The sequence below is a fragment of the Pteropus alecto genome, unplaced genomic scaffold, assembly GCF_000325575.1.
Source record: "Pteropus alecto unplaced genomic scaffold, ASM32557v1 scaffold98, whole genome shotgun sequence".
Lineage (NCBI taxonomy): Eukaryota > Metazoa > Chordata > Mammalia > Chiroptera > Pteropodidae > Pteropus > Pteropus alecto.
In genome coordinates this window covers 12,281,575-12,300,928 of record NW_006443570.1, presented here as the reverse complement: position 1 = coordinate 12,300,928, position 19,354 = coordinate 12,281,575, and the positions used below count along the sequence as shown (strand labels likewise).

The following is a 19,354-nucleotide window of genomic DNA, read 5'->3' as shown; positions in this document are numbered from 1 at the left end:
GTAGCCTGGCCTGCCAGGCCACAGGCAAACCTGTGGTGAGATTTTGCCCAAATATAGCCCTAGACAAAACTAAGTTATATTAAGTTATCAAACTAATTTGTCAAAACTAAAGGTTATTTTGTTTATGTCCAAGCTCTCTTTTATTTACCTTTTTCCTCTTTTGTGTTGTCTCTTTCATTATACCCTTAGGTTCCTTACTATGTGCTCATCTATCCTACACTAAGAAATGCTCATATTTGTTCAAAAGAGCAAAAAAAACATGAAAACATTCCAAGTGTCCGTCAATGGGAGGGTGGATGAATAATCACATAGCAGTCAGAATGAATAATCTTCAGCAATACACAATAACATTAGTAATATAATAAGTGAAAAGTCCAAAAGAGTACATATAGTATAAATCCTTTTATGAACTAGAAACTAAATTAAAAATTATATAAGTGAGTTATTTATAACCACTCAGAGCCCATTTCCTTATTAATAAAAGGGGGATAAATATCCATCATATATGGCTGTAATTAGAAGTAAACAATAATACTAAAATTGATGTAGAGTGCTCATTATGTTAAAAAACAAAAAAAAACAGTATCCTCAAGAATCATTTGTGTGACAACATGGATGGACTTGGAGGGTATTATGCTAAATGAAATTAGTTAGAGAAAGACAAATACTATATGATCTCACTTATATCTAAAGAACAAAATAAATGAACAAAAAGAAACAGACTCATAATTACAGAGAACAAACTGAGGGTTACCAGGAGGGTTGGGGGACTGGGTGAAAAGGGTGAAGGAATTAAGAAGCACAAATTGGAAGTTACACAACAGCGATGGGGATATAAAATGCAGCATAGGGAATATAGGCAATAATATTCTAATAACTATGTGTGGTACCAGGTGGGTACTAAACTAATCACCTCGTAAACTATATAAATGTTTCACTACTATGCTATATACCTGAAACTAACAAAATAATATTGAATATCAACTGTAATAGAAAAAAAAAAGAAATGAAGTATCCTCATGGAAAGAAAATAATTATTTGTATAATCTTTAATGAAAACCTGTGTCCTGGTTGAAGGCATTTTACTGATCAGAGAATAAAGAAATAGGTACATTAAGAAGAAGTAGGCCTTCCCTCAATCTTCCTTGACAGCACACAAAAACAGTCACCTAGTAGTTTACCCTTCCATCCACAGTCAGTAGAAATTTTGGAAAATGAGACTGAGAAAAGAGGCAACAGAAAACTTGAGAGGAAAGGCATTTTTAAAATACTCATGTCTTGGAAAGTTAAATTACTGATATAAGTATGTTTCAACTAAACTATAAAATATTTTGAACATTTCACATTTTGACTGGAAACTGAAAAGGTTATTAGTAGCCTTCTAAACTGGAGAAAAAGAAATGCTACTCAAAAGAATGCTACTCAATTCATGTTGTTAGAAAGAACAGCAAAGAGAAGTGGACACAAGCTTATAAATAACTATGGCAGACAGAGTTTATATTCAAATCTAGATTTCTTTTGTCCAAAGCCTATGTGCTCTATTCCAAACTTAACTAGTTTAGTTTGATGATTTGCTATACCATTTAGAGTTTCAACAGTGTGAAAAGGGAGAATTAATAATCAAAGGAGAATGTTTCTACAGCAAGCTAATGGCAGTATTTTGAGTTCAACTCAACAATGAGTCTAGAGAATCAATTTGGCTGTTCTCCTTCCCTTTTCCGAAATAAACTGCTAAGCAACTTATAATAATATAAAATAATTTTAGGTCTACTAAAAATTCATTCTCCTTATTTAACCTAATTTTTAGTTTAGGTTTGGTGAGTCTATTTATTAATTATCATTTGAGCACTTATTATTTATACTGTTTAATATACTGTCTCAAAAATAAATTGATGAAGTAATACCTGTAGACAATGTTGGGGAAAAGATGAAGATATGAAGACATTCCAACATCTGTTTTCTGAAGACAATTTTAAAAATATGACACCACCCATCTAATAAAAATCAGAATCCAATAGGTCTTGAATATCTTAGAATAATTTTATGTGAAACCATCTTTAAAAAGAAAGAATCACTGGATTGTTTTGAGAGGCTGTGCTAGAGGAGATAGTTAAGACAAGGAACTCCTGATTTTGAAAAACGTAAGAAATTCTAACTTTAAAATGTTGGTTTAAGCTGAAGGATACATTTATTTCTATTTACTGCAGATAAATAACTTCTTAGAAACTCCAAAGGCAAGAGAAACAGAAAAATCTGGGCTATACATATAATTTGCAAATTTTTACTGGCCAGATCTTTAGTTAGACACCATGTGTTCATTTGTTCACCAGGTTATTTATCTAGCACCTGCTATGTGTCAATTAAGATGCCAAGTGCTGTGGACCCAACAGTAAACAAAACAGGAATGGCCTCTGCCAATAAGAAGCTTACTGGTTAGTGGCAGAAGGACAGGAATCATATCCCTTCAAACATAAATGTAAAAATACCACTGTCAGTGCATGTAGTATATACTGCTGTGAATAGAGGTCCCTAGGAAAGAGGTCCCTACTCAAGGAAGCCATTTTGTAAATGTCAGAGCCGAAATCTAGAGGACGTTATCTAGACCAGTGATTCTCAAGTTGGTAACAGTAGTGGTTGTTTACTTGCCATAAGACATTTGGCAACGTCTGGAGACATTTTTTATTGTCATAACCAGGAGATACTACTGGCATCTAATGAGTAGAGAACAAGGATGTACCTAAATATTTCACAATGCACAGGACAGTCCCCCACAACAAACAATTATCTGGCCTAAAATGCCAATAGTGCAAGGTTGAGAAATCTTAAACTGGCAAAGGAAAAAATACAAGCCAAGACCAGTGGTGGCAGACACAAGCAGAGAAAACTACAGCAGATAAGATAATACATGGCTTTACAGACCATGTTAAATTTTGCTTTACTTAAGAATAAAGGGGAAAAAAGTAGAGTTTCAAGAGGAGGGGCTGCAGGGGTAAGGACAGTGGTGGTGACTTGCTCAGATTAAGATTTTTAAAAAGTCACTAACTGCAGTGTGGCAAACAGATTGGAAGGGAATGAAAACTGGATGTGGGTGGATGAGACAAGTCTAACTCATCTAACTTCTTAGAAACTCCAAAGGCTGGGGAAACAAAAGGTGGTAGTGGTGAGGATGTAGAAGTCACTGAGAAACTTTTTTCTGTAAGTGTTCAGTATGGGACAAGGAGAAAGGAAGAATGTAGGCTGCAGAGAGCAGTCACTCCTACAATGTGTGGGTATGTGCTGTAGTTAAGCTGTATGTCCTTTAGAATTCTCTCAAGGTGAAACAGTAATCTCTAAGAACAGATGAAATGCCTTGTTTGTATTTAAAAAATAAAGGACAAGAATATTCTTTCTTTCTTTCTGAATGCAATGTATGGTTACTTGTAAATCACTTTATTTGTAAGGTTCAGCAACAAAAAACTGCAGTAATTAAATTTTAATGCACAAGCTATAATCCATAATTATAATCAAAAATTAGGAAGTAAAACCAATGACTGGCTCCACTAAGTATATTCTCAAGAATGTTTTTCCTCAATTATTACATTAAAAACTAAATAGAAAATATTAAAAATGATTTTATTATAAAACATATATACAGAAAAGAGGAATATATAATGTATGGTTTAAAGAATAATAAAACTAATACACATGAACATATCTCTAAGTGATAATTTTTTTTATAAAGAGCAAAATTTTTCATAAATGTTTTCTTTTATAATGGCTTTTAAGATAAAGATTTATGTTAAAACTACATAACGGGCACTTCAACTTAACATTTTCCACTATTGGGCGGTTATGCTATTAAATGAAAAGAAAACCTCTCATTTGTCAAAACTAAATAAAAAATCATATATTAAAGTTTCATTTAACATCTGACTGTATTCACATTCTAGTTGATAGTTAATTTGATTAATCAAACAAAATGAGTCTGTCTTTACTGTTTCATCAAAGTCCACAAATTTGTAACATTATCATTTAAAGCATATGTTAAAACTGGTCTTCCTTCTGTAAACACAAAAATAAAAGCTTTGGAAAGTAGCTTTTTAATATGGCCTGATTTTTCTACAGTGAAGTAACAGGTTCATAACATATTTTGATAATATTATGCCATCTGATTGTTTTATTTAATGAAATATTAATATTTTATGTAAGGCTTGTATTTAAATTAAATGCAACTGTGTATCTGGCTAAAAGTCATAGCACAGTACTAAAGCACTGTTAAAGTGTCATGGCACACATGCCTTTTATGTAAAGAGAATTTATTTCTTTAGAAGGGCAAGTCTCAAACTCCAAAACTTCTTTTAAATCAAGAATTACGTGACTTGAAACATGTTTGGTTTATAATTAAACAAGGATAATCTGAGCTTCTTCCTTCCCTGCTGCAAGGTCTTCTTCAATTTAATAACAGGGTAAAAGACAGTTCCTCAAAAAATAGATTTATCACAATAATTCTATCCCAATAAAGTCTTTTATACATTTCCTCCCATTCAAACAGCAATATTAATATTAGTCCTCAAAGAATTACTCACCCAATGAAAGCCACCATCTGCTCCACTATGTGTTTGCTGAATGTTATTATAACAAAGATTTTCTGTAAAGAAAACACCAATTAAAATAAATATTTCTCTTATCCAAAAAAATCAATATAAATTCATAATTCTGATAACGGTCTTAAAAAAGTGAGGTGCAATTTTTAAAATTCTTTATAAAAAAACAAGAAACACAATTTCCTGCCTATTTTGTATTTTAAAGAGGTTTTTCCTTTAAGCACAGTTCTAGTCTTACTAGGATACATGACCGTGTCTGAGGGAAAAGCATGAGTCACAAAACCCAAGACTGGGTGGACATTCGACATGTTTTATGTATCTTAGAATGGTGTATACAACTGAAATCTGGGCTCCCATATAGCCCCCACCACTGAAATTAAAGCTGATCAGCATGATGGCAGGGGTCTGGGCTAAATTTAATACAGAGAATCTTGAAAACACTGTACGTCCTTCCTGGAAAGTTTTCATAGAAGTATCATGAAAGTTCCATTCTAAGATACTGAATGAGCTTGGACTTTCAGGGTGAGGGTATAAAGCAAACAAGAGATTATTGAGGATCTTTATCAGACCTGGGTCATTTTCAATTTGGTGTTATTGAGGTACTCTCCATTAGTTGAAGATGTTGATATCTTACCTTACTTACAAGTAAAGATGCCTTAAGGGCTAATGGGTAGCAAATATTCTTAATTCAACAAATGTTACAAAAAGTACTTACTATGGATAATGTTAGGCATTATTAAGGGGTTTTAAATATAATGTATAAAGATAAAACTGGACATCCTTTTGGTAGTAAAAGCAATGTGTTACAGAAGTTCAGTGAAAGGTCACATTAAATACAATTAATTAGAGATTAAAGAAAGTGATATTAAAGTTTAGCTTTAAAGGACTGATAATAACTCTGATTAAATGTGAGTACTTCTAGATTCTCTCTTCGAATTCCTCTTAAACCCTTTAGTGCTTTGTTATTGTTTGTTAAATAATAACTTTAGCCTATGTAACCAAAGAGGAGGGAAGGGAAATAAATAACAATAGTTTTCTTTTTATCCATCCATTATAAATCTCAAGAAAGTGGCTACTTTAGACTAAAGCTTATTATTTTAGACAAAAGAATAATAAGGCAATGACATTTTCTTAATCAACATCCCAGTGTTAATAGAGACATTAGCAGCTGCACAGTATAAGAATATGTGTAAGGAAATGAGCCTAAAAGTTCATAGTCCTTTCTGGTGTTCATGCATGTGTTAATATGAAAAAGATACTTACCTATCTCATGGAAAAAGAAAGCACATACAGATCTCAAACAGTTACAATACGAATGATGATTTCATAAAAAAATGTTACACAAATGGTGTATAAAAATTATGAGGCTAATAAAACTATTATAGATCATTTGAGGAGAAAAGCATTAATATGTGGGAGTCCTTCTAGTATCCAGACTAAAAGCCAGTTACTTGGAGCAAAAAATCTTCTACCATGAAACAGACTTAATGCTTTTGTCTCTCAGTGATCTCACTATCATAAGCTTTCCCTTCCATTATTTCCTAACATTCAAAATAATCCAATTCCCAGAGAATTACACAATTTCATTGCATGAAAACAAAACAAGACTTTCTTTTTTATATATAACAGTTTGAAAATTCACTGTTCTGGGCAAGACATAAATGTGTCAGACATTTAATAAGTCTCAGTATCATTCAGGCTGTAGGTCTGAGTGGGGATTCTACCATATAAAAGGCACAAACCACTAAACAGACCACTTGACGATGTGCAGAGAGGTAACAAGGGGAGGGGAGAGTAGGAAAAAAAGATGTATAGAAAATTAATGGTAGCAGAATGAACAAAGAAGAACCTTCAATGGTAAGAAGAATCTTACAGACAGATTCATTATTTATTAAATATTTACTGAGTGTCTACTACATGACAGATGCTATTCTAGGCAGTAGAATAACTCAGTGAGCCAAGACACAAAAATTTCTGTCCATATAGAACTTATATGTGGTGGTAGGTGGGAAGGCAGAGAAGCAATAACCAACAAACGTAATAAGTAAATTACGTAGTACATGAAGTATTATCAGCGATCCCCAATCTTTTTGGCACCAGAGACCGGTGCTCCTAGGGCTGGGGAGCGGCCGCAAATACAGACTAAGTTTTGCTCACTTGCCTGCCACTTACCTCCTGCTGTGCGGCCCAGTTCCTAATAGGCCACGGTCCCACTGGAACTGGTCTGCAGCCCGGGGGTTGGGGACCCCTGTATACATGACTATGTTGACTTATCACCTTCATTATTAAAGTTTCTAAGGGTCCTCATATAGTCAGAGTACTTGAAATTGTCCAGTGGAAGGGGAAATCCCAATTTAATATTATTAGGTGGGCTCATTTAATATATTTAGGGGAGGTTTAACAGCAAAATATCAGTAAAAATAATAGTATTTATCAAGGAAAGCTGTCTAGTTTAAGCTGAGGAATAAAGAGAAGAGAACCAGAAGAGGAGACAAGTCTATTAGAATACAGAAAAATCTGTGCATGGTGCTTTCCCTTGTTATTTCAGAAATAGTTTATATATAATATTTAATATAAATACAATGTCTCTATTACTCATATCACTTACTCAAGGAATGAGAAATGTTTGTTGCCCTGAGCTACACCTGGATGTACATCAAGTGACATGCCTTTAGAAAGTATATCTCTCTGATACAATGGAACATAGTAAACACATCCCATGATCTGTTTAGTGAAGGAACTCAGATTCTTTCCTTTCAGAAACACAGATGGATTTTAGCTTTTTTCTTCCACATAGAAACAGGAAATGAGCTTTGACTTTATAGAGTTTGGTTTGAATTCATAGGCCTTAGGCATGTATTTTATCTTTTCTACCACTCAAATCCCCATCTACAGATAATAACCACTTCACAGAATTGTTTTGAGATAACCAATGCCAATTGCTTGGCACAGGTCCTGATAAACAGCAGCCATCAAACAATTTAGTTTCCTTAATCATATAAATAATTTAAAGTTAAGAAGGCAATGCAAAAGACTGGAAAAAACACTGAACTTGAAACCAAAAGACTAGGGTTCAAATTCCAGCTATTACTTACTCTCTTAGGCAACTATTACTTATTAACCTCTGTAAGTTTGATAATTACAAAATGGGAGTAATAATTTTTCTAACCCAAGATTATAATGATTAAATCAGATGACATACCACAAGTGCTTCAAAGTATGAAGTACTATATTAAAAAAATTAAGCATTATCATAACTTGAAAAAATCTACTGAGAATGTTTTTAAAACAGATTATTTTTGAATATTCTGTAACGGAAGGCCTGGTAAATAGCATATATAATCACTAAAGGTACTTTTAGCATAAATTTTACTATAATTTATAGAAAATCACTACATAAAGCAGGGTGATTAAGTTTATGGATTCCTAGAGAAGTTACTGTTATCAAGGGAATTAAAATAACCTGTTATTGTTCCTTAGGTATCAATATTTTCAGAAGATTCCAAAAAGCTAAATGATAGCTTTGTTCTTCCCCTAGAAAGAACTAAAAAGATTACAGAAAACATTACCTTCAGATACATTGCAAAATAATTTATTACTCACCACCATATTTTATTACTTGAAAAATCTTGTTATGGTATTTTAAATCTTAACCAAAGTAATTAGCATTCTAATATTTAAAAAACTTATGTTCAGTGAACAATATATTAAGTAAGTGTAAGTGGGAGAAAATATACTCCTTAAAGGAGAAAAAACATATCCTTGAAATTCTGAGTGATTATCATGGCAGGAGAGTAGAGGACAGGTTCAATAAACTCATCCCAAATGCCAAAATCCAATATTAGAAACTGGGCAGGTAGAAGCAGCTGAAGTTTTTTTATTTCATTCTTTTCTTATAAGAACTACAAATAGAGAGGTGTTAGGAAACTTAGGGGACAGATGTGCTTTTAATTATTAAGAAATCATACAGGGCACAGACATTACTCACTGTTCTTGACTCTCCTTTGGTGAATGCCTCTTTGTTGCAAACCTCATTGATTAAGAAATTCTTTCCAGTTTAATTTTATTTTATTCTAGAGAGATTTGCCCTTAGAAGGAAACAATTCACATCATAGTCCTAGAAGCACATATCCACGTCCCCTCATTTAAGTTCCTAGTCTCTTTTCTCTCTTCTATTCACAAAGCATACACACACACACACACACACACACACACACACACACACACACACACACACTCTTCTCTTAAAGATTTTAAGAATGACTTTGAATACTAGCAGATTTTCATTTCTCTAACCACAATCCACATCTTTTTGCCTCTTCTGAGATCTTTTTCTTTCCTATTCTCCCCCACACTAACGTCTGGTTGATTTTCTATAAAAGATAATGGTATCTTGAGAGGAAGTGTTATATACAGTGTATGAAAGAAAAGTAAAATTAGTAAAAGGCAATATTGTCCCAGCTCATGGTCAGTAAAGATACATTTTTTGGATTATGTATGTGAAAATGATATGCATTTTCCTATGAGGGAACACTGTATTTTGTTTGGTAAAAATCTTAGACAAATAGTTTCACAAGGCAGTAAGTGAAATAAAGAGAGGAAGAAAGAAGGCAAGTAAGAAAACAAGGAGAAAAATAATAAAGGGGCACAATTTTCCAACAGGGACAGGGAACAGCTGCACAAAATTCATTTACCTCTGAATGACATATCGTGGTTGAATAATTAAGCAAACTAGCAACCAAAAGAAGCAGAACCAAAATCTTAACAATTTACCTTGGAATGAGCCAAGGTAATAGGCTCACCATCATTAGGCAGGGGATAGAAGGGTATAATTACCTGAATATGCATTTTAATTATTGCTTTTCCAATCAGGGTTGCACCAAAGAAAGTCCAAAAAGGTACAAGAAAGTGTCCACATGTTATTCCAGCCAGATCAAATAGTGGATTTGGAATCTAAAAAAAATTAAAATGGGACTTTCACATTTCTTCAAAGAACAGTAATTTTACCATGTATAGATAAAGCCTTATTTACACTGCAAAGGGAAGTAGGGGTTCACTGATCAGTACTAGACAGTTCAGAGGGGTAGGCAAGTATGGTAACGTGTCTGTAAACAAGGTCTCATATTCTTTGCAGGCTGTTGTTCAATCGGTTCAAAGCAAACCCTGCAGTCCTTTTGCTTGTATTACTTATGGCTAATGTTCCCTAAATATACCTTTTTTCTATCACATTATAATTGTATAAAGCCAATGGATACATAGGAATTTAATACCATTCAGTAGATACTTTAGATACTTAACTATTTGAGAGCTGTTTTCTAAGGTGAGGCATAAATGAAGAAAAAGCCTTAAGGTCATTTCAGCAGTTATTAAGGTTTGAAAATCATTACTGAAAAAAGAACATCTATAGCAAACATTCTTGTAAATTCACAAATACATTTATAGGTTGATGTGTTTTTACTTCTCAGTGTAAAAATGTTCATTATTTGTATTTTATCTTATGAGAGCCCAAGGCCATGGGGTCGTGTGATATATTTTAGAAAGAACATCAAGTGTGGAAGTACAAGAGCGCTGATTCAGATGTTTTGAATACTGAGTCCCAGACAAAGAAGTGATTCACAACGAATACCTTTTCCAAACATTCCCACATTTCAAAAATGCTAAAAGACAATTTCATGTAAAAATGCAAAGAAACCACAAGCTGTTTTTGAGTACTTCGTCCATTTTTCTCCCATGGAAGTACTCTCTCTCCTTGTGGCTGCTGGCCGAACCATTTATGAGTCAATTAATTTATACAAATTTGTTTTTGAACTTTCAAAGAAAAGCCTCGTTGTTTAAAAGATATTTGTCATGTATGTTCTTTTGAAAACAGAGCAATTAGAATTAGAATTCAAGTATTCTTTTGTTAGTAACACTCGGATTCAATAACTCAGTTTTGTTTTTCCCATCCAAATTCAAAGCCTTTATGCAATTTCGTCTGTCTTACAACCAGGTAATAATATCATTTGCACAGTGTTACAACTGTCATTTCTTTTATTTTCTCATATGACTCTCACAACTCAATGAATTATAATTTTAATTATTTTCCTTTATTATCAGGCTCTACCTCATGATGAGATGGAAATTAATTTAAGGTATACAAGATATATAAATGAGAGTAGATAAGAATTAGAATTTGTTAACATGTTGGACACAGTGTATGCAAGACACTCTCATAATCAATGAGTTTGTTGTTACATGTGCATGTTATTTATTCTTTTTTTCAACTCCTAAGTACACAGAAAAGATTAGAATTAAAAAAATTAATAAGTAACTTTGAGATTTTTCCTCAACTACTTATTTTAATTTGAATATTAACAACAAAATAATTAATAAATACTTTTTACCTTAAATCAAGTATATATATTTTTAATACTTTAATATAAGTATTAAAATCTCCTTAAAAAAAGTTCCTAGAGGGCCGAATTAATCTACTGGTATGTTAAATACTGACGTTTTTGTCAAATATAAGAGGATTGGCTAGTATAGAAAGTGGATTTTTAGCAGTTAGGACACAGGCAGAGATGAGTGCTAAGGAATAAATATTTTTTGCTTTAATAAATTGAAGTTGTCCCCAGGAATAATGAAAGCCAACTTTTATTGAATGCTTTGATTTGTTCAGTACTTTTCTAAGACTTCTACATCATCAACTCACTTAATTCCCCAAACAATGCTAAAATGATGCTGTTATACCCATTTTACGGATAAGAAAGTATGACAGGTTAAGCAATTTGTTCAGGATAACTGGCAGCATAGCAGGATTTTAAACCTGGCCATATCTCTAGGCTTGTACTCTTAGCCTCTAAATTAAAACATTATTATCCTTTAAGCTTTTCAGCTTAATCTCATTCTGCTAGGTTTCCATTAAATATTTTGGTTTTACTTATCATTGCATCTCAACTGCCACCCTTATTAGACTTCAAGATCCTTGAGGAAAGGGAATATACCTTGCACTTCTTTTTTCCATGCACTCAGTGGCTGATACACAGCTGATGAGTAACTATATAAAAAAAAAAATGGCTGGCCATTTATGTTTTAGGTACTGTATTAGTTCACGTACATAATCTTAAATACTCACATCAGCCTTTGCAATGAATGTTTTATTGCCCCAATTTAAAAATTAAAAAACTGGGGCTCAAAGAGAGTAACCTAATTGAGGTTATTTAAGTAGCAAGAGTCAAAATTGGTTTAGGAACCTAAGTAAGCTTGATTCTAAAGCCAATTCTTTCCAATATATCACACAACGAAATACCAATAAGTTGCTCAAATTTTGAGATCAATGTTGTGATAAAGAGCTTCAATGTTAAAAAGTTAGATTACGAAAATTTCTAGTACTGCCAAGGTCGAAAGATAGTAATTCAGGCATGTGTATATTTAAAAATATCTCTAGAATGTTGATATCACATTAAATATTTTGGTTTCATATGTTCTCCTTTTGAGTGGAAAGGGGCTACTCAAACCTTTATTCATGTGCTAGCACGTAATAGATAAAGTAGCTATATGTCAGTAGACATTAATTTTGTGAATTTTACTTATAATTGCAGCTTATATCAACTAGGTGCATCTAGTTATTCTGGCCAAATTCACCATTAACTACCAAGAATTATGTACAGGCTACCAAATAAAACCTGGATCAAAATGCTCCATTTCAAATGTAACTGTTTCTATTACATTTGAAAAAGACCAGGATAAACTAACTCATTAAGGAACATCAATTTCACAAATCTGCAATTTGAGGTACTGTTTTTGATATAAATGGCTTCTTAGTTCATGATAGCCAAAGATGCCCTTAGCTTTGCCACAGATGTTCCAATTACCTAACTAGGTGTTAATATCACTTAAGAAGGGTTTATATGAATTCTTCTTTATAACTAATGATTTGAAAAAAGACTACTTATCTATAACTCTGGAAAGAATAAAGTCATTGTTATTTGGTTAAATGCACTTCATTCTTCATGAGAAAGATGGATTTTGTCTCTTGTTCTTACTGAATCAAGCCATTTAGGTCTGAAGTCATCATGGCATGATGAAATGCTTAAAAGTCAATAAACAAAATATGAACCTATCCAATAGAAAACAGCTCATTTGATGAGTAAAATGATAAATAAAATTACATACCCATTAAAAGTGATACTATTTTTGTTCATTCAGGTCTGTATCTTTAAAAACAAATTGGATCAAAATATAAATCTACCATTTATTGGAATTTCTCATTTTTAATACAATTCGCTTACCGAAGCGCAAGCCAAAATTCCAAAAAATCCGACCTTCTGTACTAGGTTTTGAATGGCCAGTTTAGCCCGGGAGGCAAAGTCCTGTATAAAAGAAGGATACCAAAATATTAATGAAAAGTTCATGGAAGAAGAGAAGATGGCTCTTTATAGAACTTATAGTATTAAATATTTCACAAACTGAAAGCACTGATTCATTTAATGAATCGATGGTTTTAAAAAACCACAGCAGGATGCATTGGAAAACATGCAAATAAAATCTTAATAGAACATTAATTACATCCTTAAAACATAAACTTATGCCACATTTCAAGAGTAAGCCAAAACATTACTTTATTTTTTCAGTTCTCTGTGGATTATCTAGGGATGAGTAAAATGCTATAAACCTAACCATAAACCAATTCATACTTTTGAGAACACTGGCCTCCCACATCTATTTCTCTTTCCTTCTACAACTCAGTCCCTGATTAGTATCAGGGAAAGAAATCATAGGATTTTTCAAGACTGCCAACGAAGATACTTCTGCTGATCACTAGCCAGAAGATGGGAAAAATGGTTCTGTGGCAATAACTAAGCATTCATTACACCCAAACTCATTTAAAAATAATATCCTACATTTGCACAGCTTGTGCTAGCTTTATAAAATTATTCACAAACATTTGACTTATGCTTTTCAATAATCCTGGGATGTAGGTAGAAAAGATTCTTTAGAGTCTGAAAGCACTGCGTTTTTTATTTCTCTCTTGCCACTTCTCATGCTGAAACATGTATTTGGCTGGGCTACTTTATTTCCAATTTTATTCTTCCAATATGTTGATGCCACAATTATTATATACATATATATTTTTACTTAAAAGTACTAATATGAAATTTGACTCTAATTTTTTTCTGGTTTTGAAATGGTATATACTCCAATCAAAATTTCAATGAAAATAATTGATACAATAAAAAAAAATAGCAAATGTATGAATGTCTTTTTAAAAAGCGTTCACATCATAGAACCTCTTACTCTCTCTTTAGTTCAATACTCCAATAGGCAACAATCTTATAGAGAAGTCAGAATATAAAAGAATAGTAACAGGGTTTAAAGCACTTCTCTAATCCACAACAGTAGTTGTGTCTTCCTACTTAAAAAAAAAAAACCAAAATTTAAAAAAACCCTTTAATAAATAATATGTAGAATAACCCTATCAAATTACCACAATATTGAATATTAAAATTAAAAAAATACCTTCCTCCTACTTACTTGCTGAGGACAGTGAGAAAGTCAAAGGAATTACCCAATAAGATATATTTTTAAAGATATTAACAGTCAATATAAACACTTTTCAAATTCAAAGTTAATCATTAACCTAATTCTGCAATGCAATTTTATAATTTTACAATTTATTTCCAAAGAGAGAATTTTTCTTTTGGGGATTAGGCTTACTTTTTTAATAAGTCATTTATATCAGATTTAATATTTTAAACAACTGAACTACTGCAGCAAAGGGTATTTTCTATTTTCATTCAGATTTTTAGCTGAAGATTTATTTTTTTCTTGAATGAAGAACTACTGAATTAAGAGTGAAATATTAATTTTTATTGATTTAAAAACTCTTAAAACATATATGTTTAGTTTTTCAAAATAATATATCTGAAAACAAATTACACTTCCATTTATTTTGAATAATTTCTACAATCCAAATTATTAAATTTGTAACTTATTAGGGGCACTAAATAAAAACTGGTAAGCCACAGTGAATAGAAACATTTTCAGTTTTTAAAACATCAAACAATACTATTATATTTATGAAGTAGTTATGAAGTTTTCATTAATATACCTGAGTTAAAAAATATAAATTCAGGAAAACTCCTTCCTTTACAGTCCTTAATACCTTCACTACAAATCTACTTTAATGAAGCAAAATGGTACTCAATTGCTCAGAAAAAGTAAAACAAAGAAAAAGAAAACTACAACTTTTATTTTAAATATAACATACTTTTTACAAATGTGTTTTCCAAATCAGATATGTGGCAACATTTTTCTGTCACAGGATTTATGTAGTCCTCAATACATAAAATTATAGAAAATTAGGTTTTTGCATAAAATAGTATAGTAGTTAGAAGGTTTGGTGTCCTGTTGCCTTTTATCTTAATTTCAAAACTTTAGAATCTCATATTTATTTAAACCAAGTGATTATGGTAGTGCCATCATTTTAAACTGATGGTATTTTTCTACTAGAGATGCATACACACACATTTAAATTGGAAAAGAGACATAATTATACCGATTTGTTTATATAAAGAAAAATGATTAAATATTATGCAGAACACCTAATATACAAAATAATAAAAACATTTAAGCCTACAGTAGTTCAAGGAATCATGTTTTTTAAAACATCCTAAAAGTAAGGAGCTCTTTTATCCCTTTAGGGCAGAATCTCTTTACTCAACAGAAATATGACAAGAACAAAGGAAAATAGACTCCTTGTTCTTTAAGATGCCTGGATGCCCACCATCAATTATTCTTAACAGTGCTTCAAGAATTTTTATCTGAGGGAAAATAGTTACTCTATCCAAATAAGTAGAAACTTCCATTAAGCTTTTCCTTTTTTTAAATTAATTTTTACCTGGCATATCTTACAAGAAAAACAAGTTAAGTGCCTTTTTTAATGGGGAGTTTTACTTCTAAAAATGTCTGAAACTCATCTACTGAAAGTGAATTTCATAAATCTTATGTGTTTAACACACACGCACACAGTGACCATGCTACTTTCGGTTCCTGTAATTTATTTTCCAGGTCTTTCGCAATATTCTCAGAATTAAAATTACATTTTTACATTAAACCATCCATGAACATTTATTTAAATCAAACTAATATGAAGTCTGCACAGTTGTTTTCATTATAAGAAACCAACAGTACCAGAATATGCAGCTTGAAGAGGTATATTCTTGATATTTTTCCTTGCCAGTGTAATGAAAACAAATCCCGGGAATTATTATATTATTTGTACCAAACCTAAAATATTTTACAATAGTAAAATGACTCATGTTATTTGTTTGATTCCATAAAGACAACCAAATTTTGTTTTTATTTTAAACTTATTTCACTTTAAAGCCATACATTTGAACTTACTGATATGACTTCAAAGGCTTTATTAACATTATTTTATTGAAAAGGTCATTCTTTTATTGTCTAAAATATTCTACATGTTAAATGTAATATACTTTCCTTGTCTGTTGCTCTGGAGTTTTAAAAGTTGTTTATTTTTTTTAACAACTTTGGTATTTTTTATTTTTTGCATAATTTGACAGCGCTTATGTTGATTTTAAAATTAAACTGTCTAGGAACTAAAATATTTATATTTCCACCTGCCTTAAAATAGAATTGTACTGTAGGTATACTATTTGACAATAAACTCAACTTAAATACACACACCCGATACAAGCAAAAAAAATCCCTGTTTTACTAAAGTTTAAAAGAATCATTTCAAACAAAATTTACTATTCTTTTTAGGCCATCAAACGAAATAAATAAGCTGGAAAAAAGTGTACACTAATGATAAACAACAATATTTTAAAGAAAAAGTTAAACAATTTAGTACATTAGGTAATCAATAGTCAAGTTAAATGTAAAAGGAAATTAATATTTCACTTTAATGGTTTTGGTGTATTTGTGGGAACAATGTAGTTGGTTCAATTTGATTACTTCTTCAATTGTCATTCTTCATTGAAAAAAAAAATCTGTACAACTAAAACCAAATTCCTTTTAATAGTTTCATTTCTCTGGATTCACATTTCACAATGTTTACCTCTTTCACAATGTAAGTGCCTGTGAGGAAAGTTTTATTTTCTAGTTCTACCTAAATAAATAGCATGCATTTACAATTACTAATAATATATCATTTTCTACTTTTTAAAAATAAAGAAAATACATGTAAATAAAATTATCTTTCACAACCAACAGTGATTATGTATGTAACTGATCATGCTTCTGAAAGTAAAAATGTTAGATACTAGGAACATTTCCCAATGACCACAAGAAGAGAGACAGAAAAGTCACAAAAAGACCTTATCGCTGAAATTTCAAGAATAATTATAATAAAAACTACACAGAGCCTTCAAGTATGAATATTCCTATACTACTTTTGCTTCACATTTCTTTTTCCTAAGAAATAATATTTGTGACTAAGGGAGAAGAGAAACTGTGGGGCTCATTACAATTACCTTACAAAATATTAATCTTAGAATCTAAAAATGTCAACTTGGATCTAAATATATGAAATAACATTTATTTATCTTTGAATAGCAATAGTAATGTTTCATTTTCATGGTAAGTGACTATATAGAATTTTAAGATCTCTTTAGAAGTAGCAGAAAGTCCCTATAATGTTAAATTAATGCAGTATTACTAGAGATAAATATGTATTTGGTTAATAGCTTATGTTAGTTTGAGCTGACCTATTATCATCAATGTAACAGTAACTGTTCAGCAATTTAATATATTATCTGCCTTCTTAACCCATTATATATTAAAATTTCTGCTGAAATGTTCTTCTTGGGGTTGGTATTAAAAGTAGCTCAACTGACAGTATTAAAAACCACAGAGCAACTGTTGCAATAATAATTCCTTGTGTTTAAGGGGAATTTATGTTAAAATATGCTGTATTTATAAAGTTCTTTGCCATCTAAAATGACTTGTTACATCCTGTGTCCTAGTCAATTATGTTGTATCAAGCAAGTAAAACTCTATTAACTAGAAATGGAGTTAAATAGTAATGATGACTTAATGTTACAAGCTGTTTCAGCATCGAGGAAAATTACTGAAATATTAACTTATTAATATTCTGATAACCACATAAATATTTTCTACAACGAAATATTATACATAGGAACACAATAAAAGGGTATAATTCTCATCTTCATGAGAACTGCAATGAAACAACTCATAATCTTTATATTTTTATACTCTTAAAAACAGACTAAAATGTGTCTTAATTGTAATTTTCTACCTGTCCTCAGGGCTCTTTATGAGTTATTTTCATATAAAGATATAGAGCATTTTCATTCAAGTCAAAGTATGCAAATTATTTTCTTATTGTTGACTTCCTCAACAATATCATTAATGTAACTGCTATGTTTTAAATAGTGCATATTTGAGTAGGTCTCTAAATGAGGTATATTTTCAAAAGAGTTACACATCATTTAATCTGTTTTTGAATTGTAATGGACTCAAACACACTTATAAGATGAAGATTATTAGGAAATGAACTCTAAGATTACAAGAAAAAGTAGGAATATTAACTTGATAAAGTGATTGTGACAGTAGGAAGTAGTTAATAAAATTTAAATTTAGTACTGATAGGATTCTGGATTACAAAATGCACACATATTGACCAAAAAGAGTACTCAGAACAGAGTTGTGCAACTATTTCTAAAATTGTAATGTTTTACTATCCAACTTATAGCTTTACATGATTAAACTAGAGAGAATCACTGAAATTTCTATTTAAATCGGATATTAGGGTAAATTCTATAATTAGTGTAAGCAGAATACATCACTTAAACACAGTTCTCAAAAGCAATTTTATTCTAATAGTAACTTGGAGATAGAAGTTTTAAGAAGAGATTATAGTTCTGATTCAAGATGGTGACAGCAGAAGAATCCTGAACTTACTTCCTCCCACAAATACACTGAATCTACAACTGCATATATAACAAATCCATTTGAAAGAAATTTAGAAACTAGTTGAGTGATTCCTAGTCTGATGCCCCAACTTTTGTGGTTGCCACCCAGAGGACATATCCCATGATAGCCTGGCTGTGATGACCAGCAGGGCTTGTGTTCATGAGTTCAGTGGAATGGTGGCAAACAGAGAAACAGTTCTTAGCTGGCTATTCCCCCAGATCAGTGCAGAGAGAACAAACATAAATGCCCACCTCCCAGTCTTCCCCTGAAATAAATATATTTATATACTTAAAATTTGCTGCCTGAGAGCCCATCTTCCAATCAGCCTGCATCTAGGTGCTGATAAGATATTCCCGTTTGAGAGCCTGACAGATCTTGGCACACCCTCAACTATTGAGGGACACTAAGAACAAAGAAAGATGTTTGGACAATCACAAAGGATTAAGAGACAATCAAGAGCTGGCACAGAATGGAAGGATAAGGTTCATCTCCTACAGAAAAACACTCTAATTCAAGACTGGGAGAGGTGGCTGTTTTATCTAATGCATAGAAACCAACACAGAGAATCAAGGAAAATGAAGAAACAAAGGAATATGTTCCAAAGGAAAAAAATGAGATAAAACCTCAGAAAAAGACATTAATGAAATGAAGATAAGTGATTTACCTTAGAATTCAAAATAATGATGATAAACATGCTTACTGAGATCAGGAGAACAAAGCAGGAACAAAGTAAGAATTTCAACAGAGATCGAAAATATAAGAAAGTATCATAAAGAAGTAACAGAGGTGAAGACTACAAAAAATAAACTCAAAAATTCAACAGGGGTTCAGCA

At 31.6% G+C, this 19,354-nt stretch overlaps 1 protein-coding gene across 7 annotated transcripts in view; it reads right to left on the bottom strand.

The window, feature by feature from the left end:
- Positions 1 to 19,354, bottom strand: part of VMP1 (vacuole membrane protein 1) — a 106,810-nt gene that overhangs the window by 13,959 nt on the left and 73,497 nt on the right. For all 7 annotated transcript variants that reach the window (XM_006924895.3, XM_015599234.2, XM_006924896.3 and 4 more), the window contains 3 exons: positions 12,854 to 12,934; positions 9,420 to 9,536; positions 4,566 to 4,627 (listed from right to left, as the gene is read on the bottom strand). In XM_006924895.3, the coding sequence (XP_006924957.1) occupies positions 4,566 to 4,627; positions 9,420 to 9,536; positions 12,854 to 12,934 (260 nt within the window). The remainder of the gene's footprint in view (positions 1 to 4,565; positions 4,628 to 9,419; positions 9,537 to 12,853; positions 12,935 to 19,354) is intronic.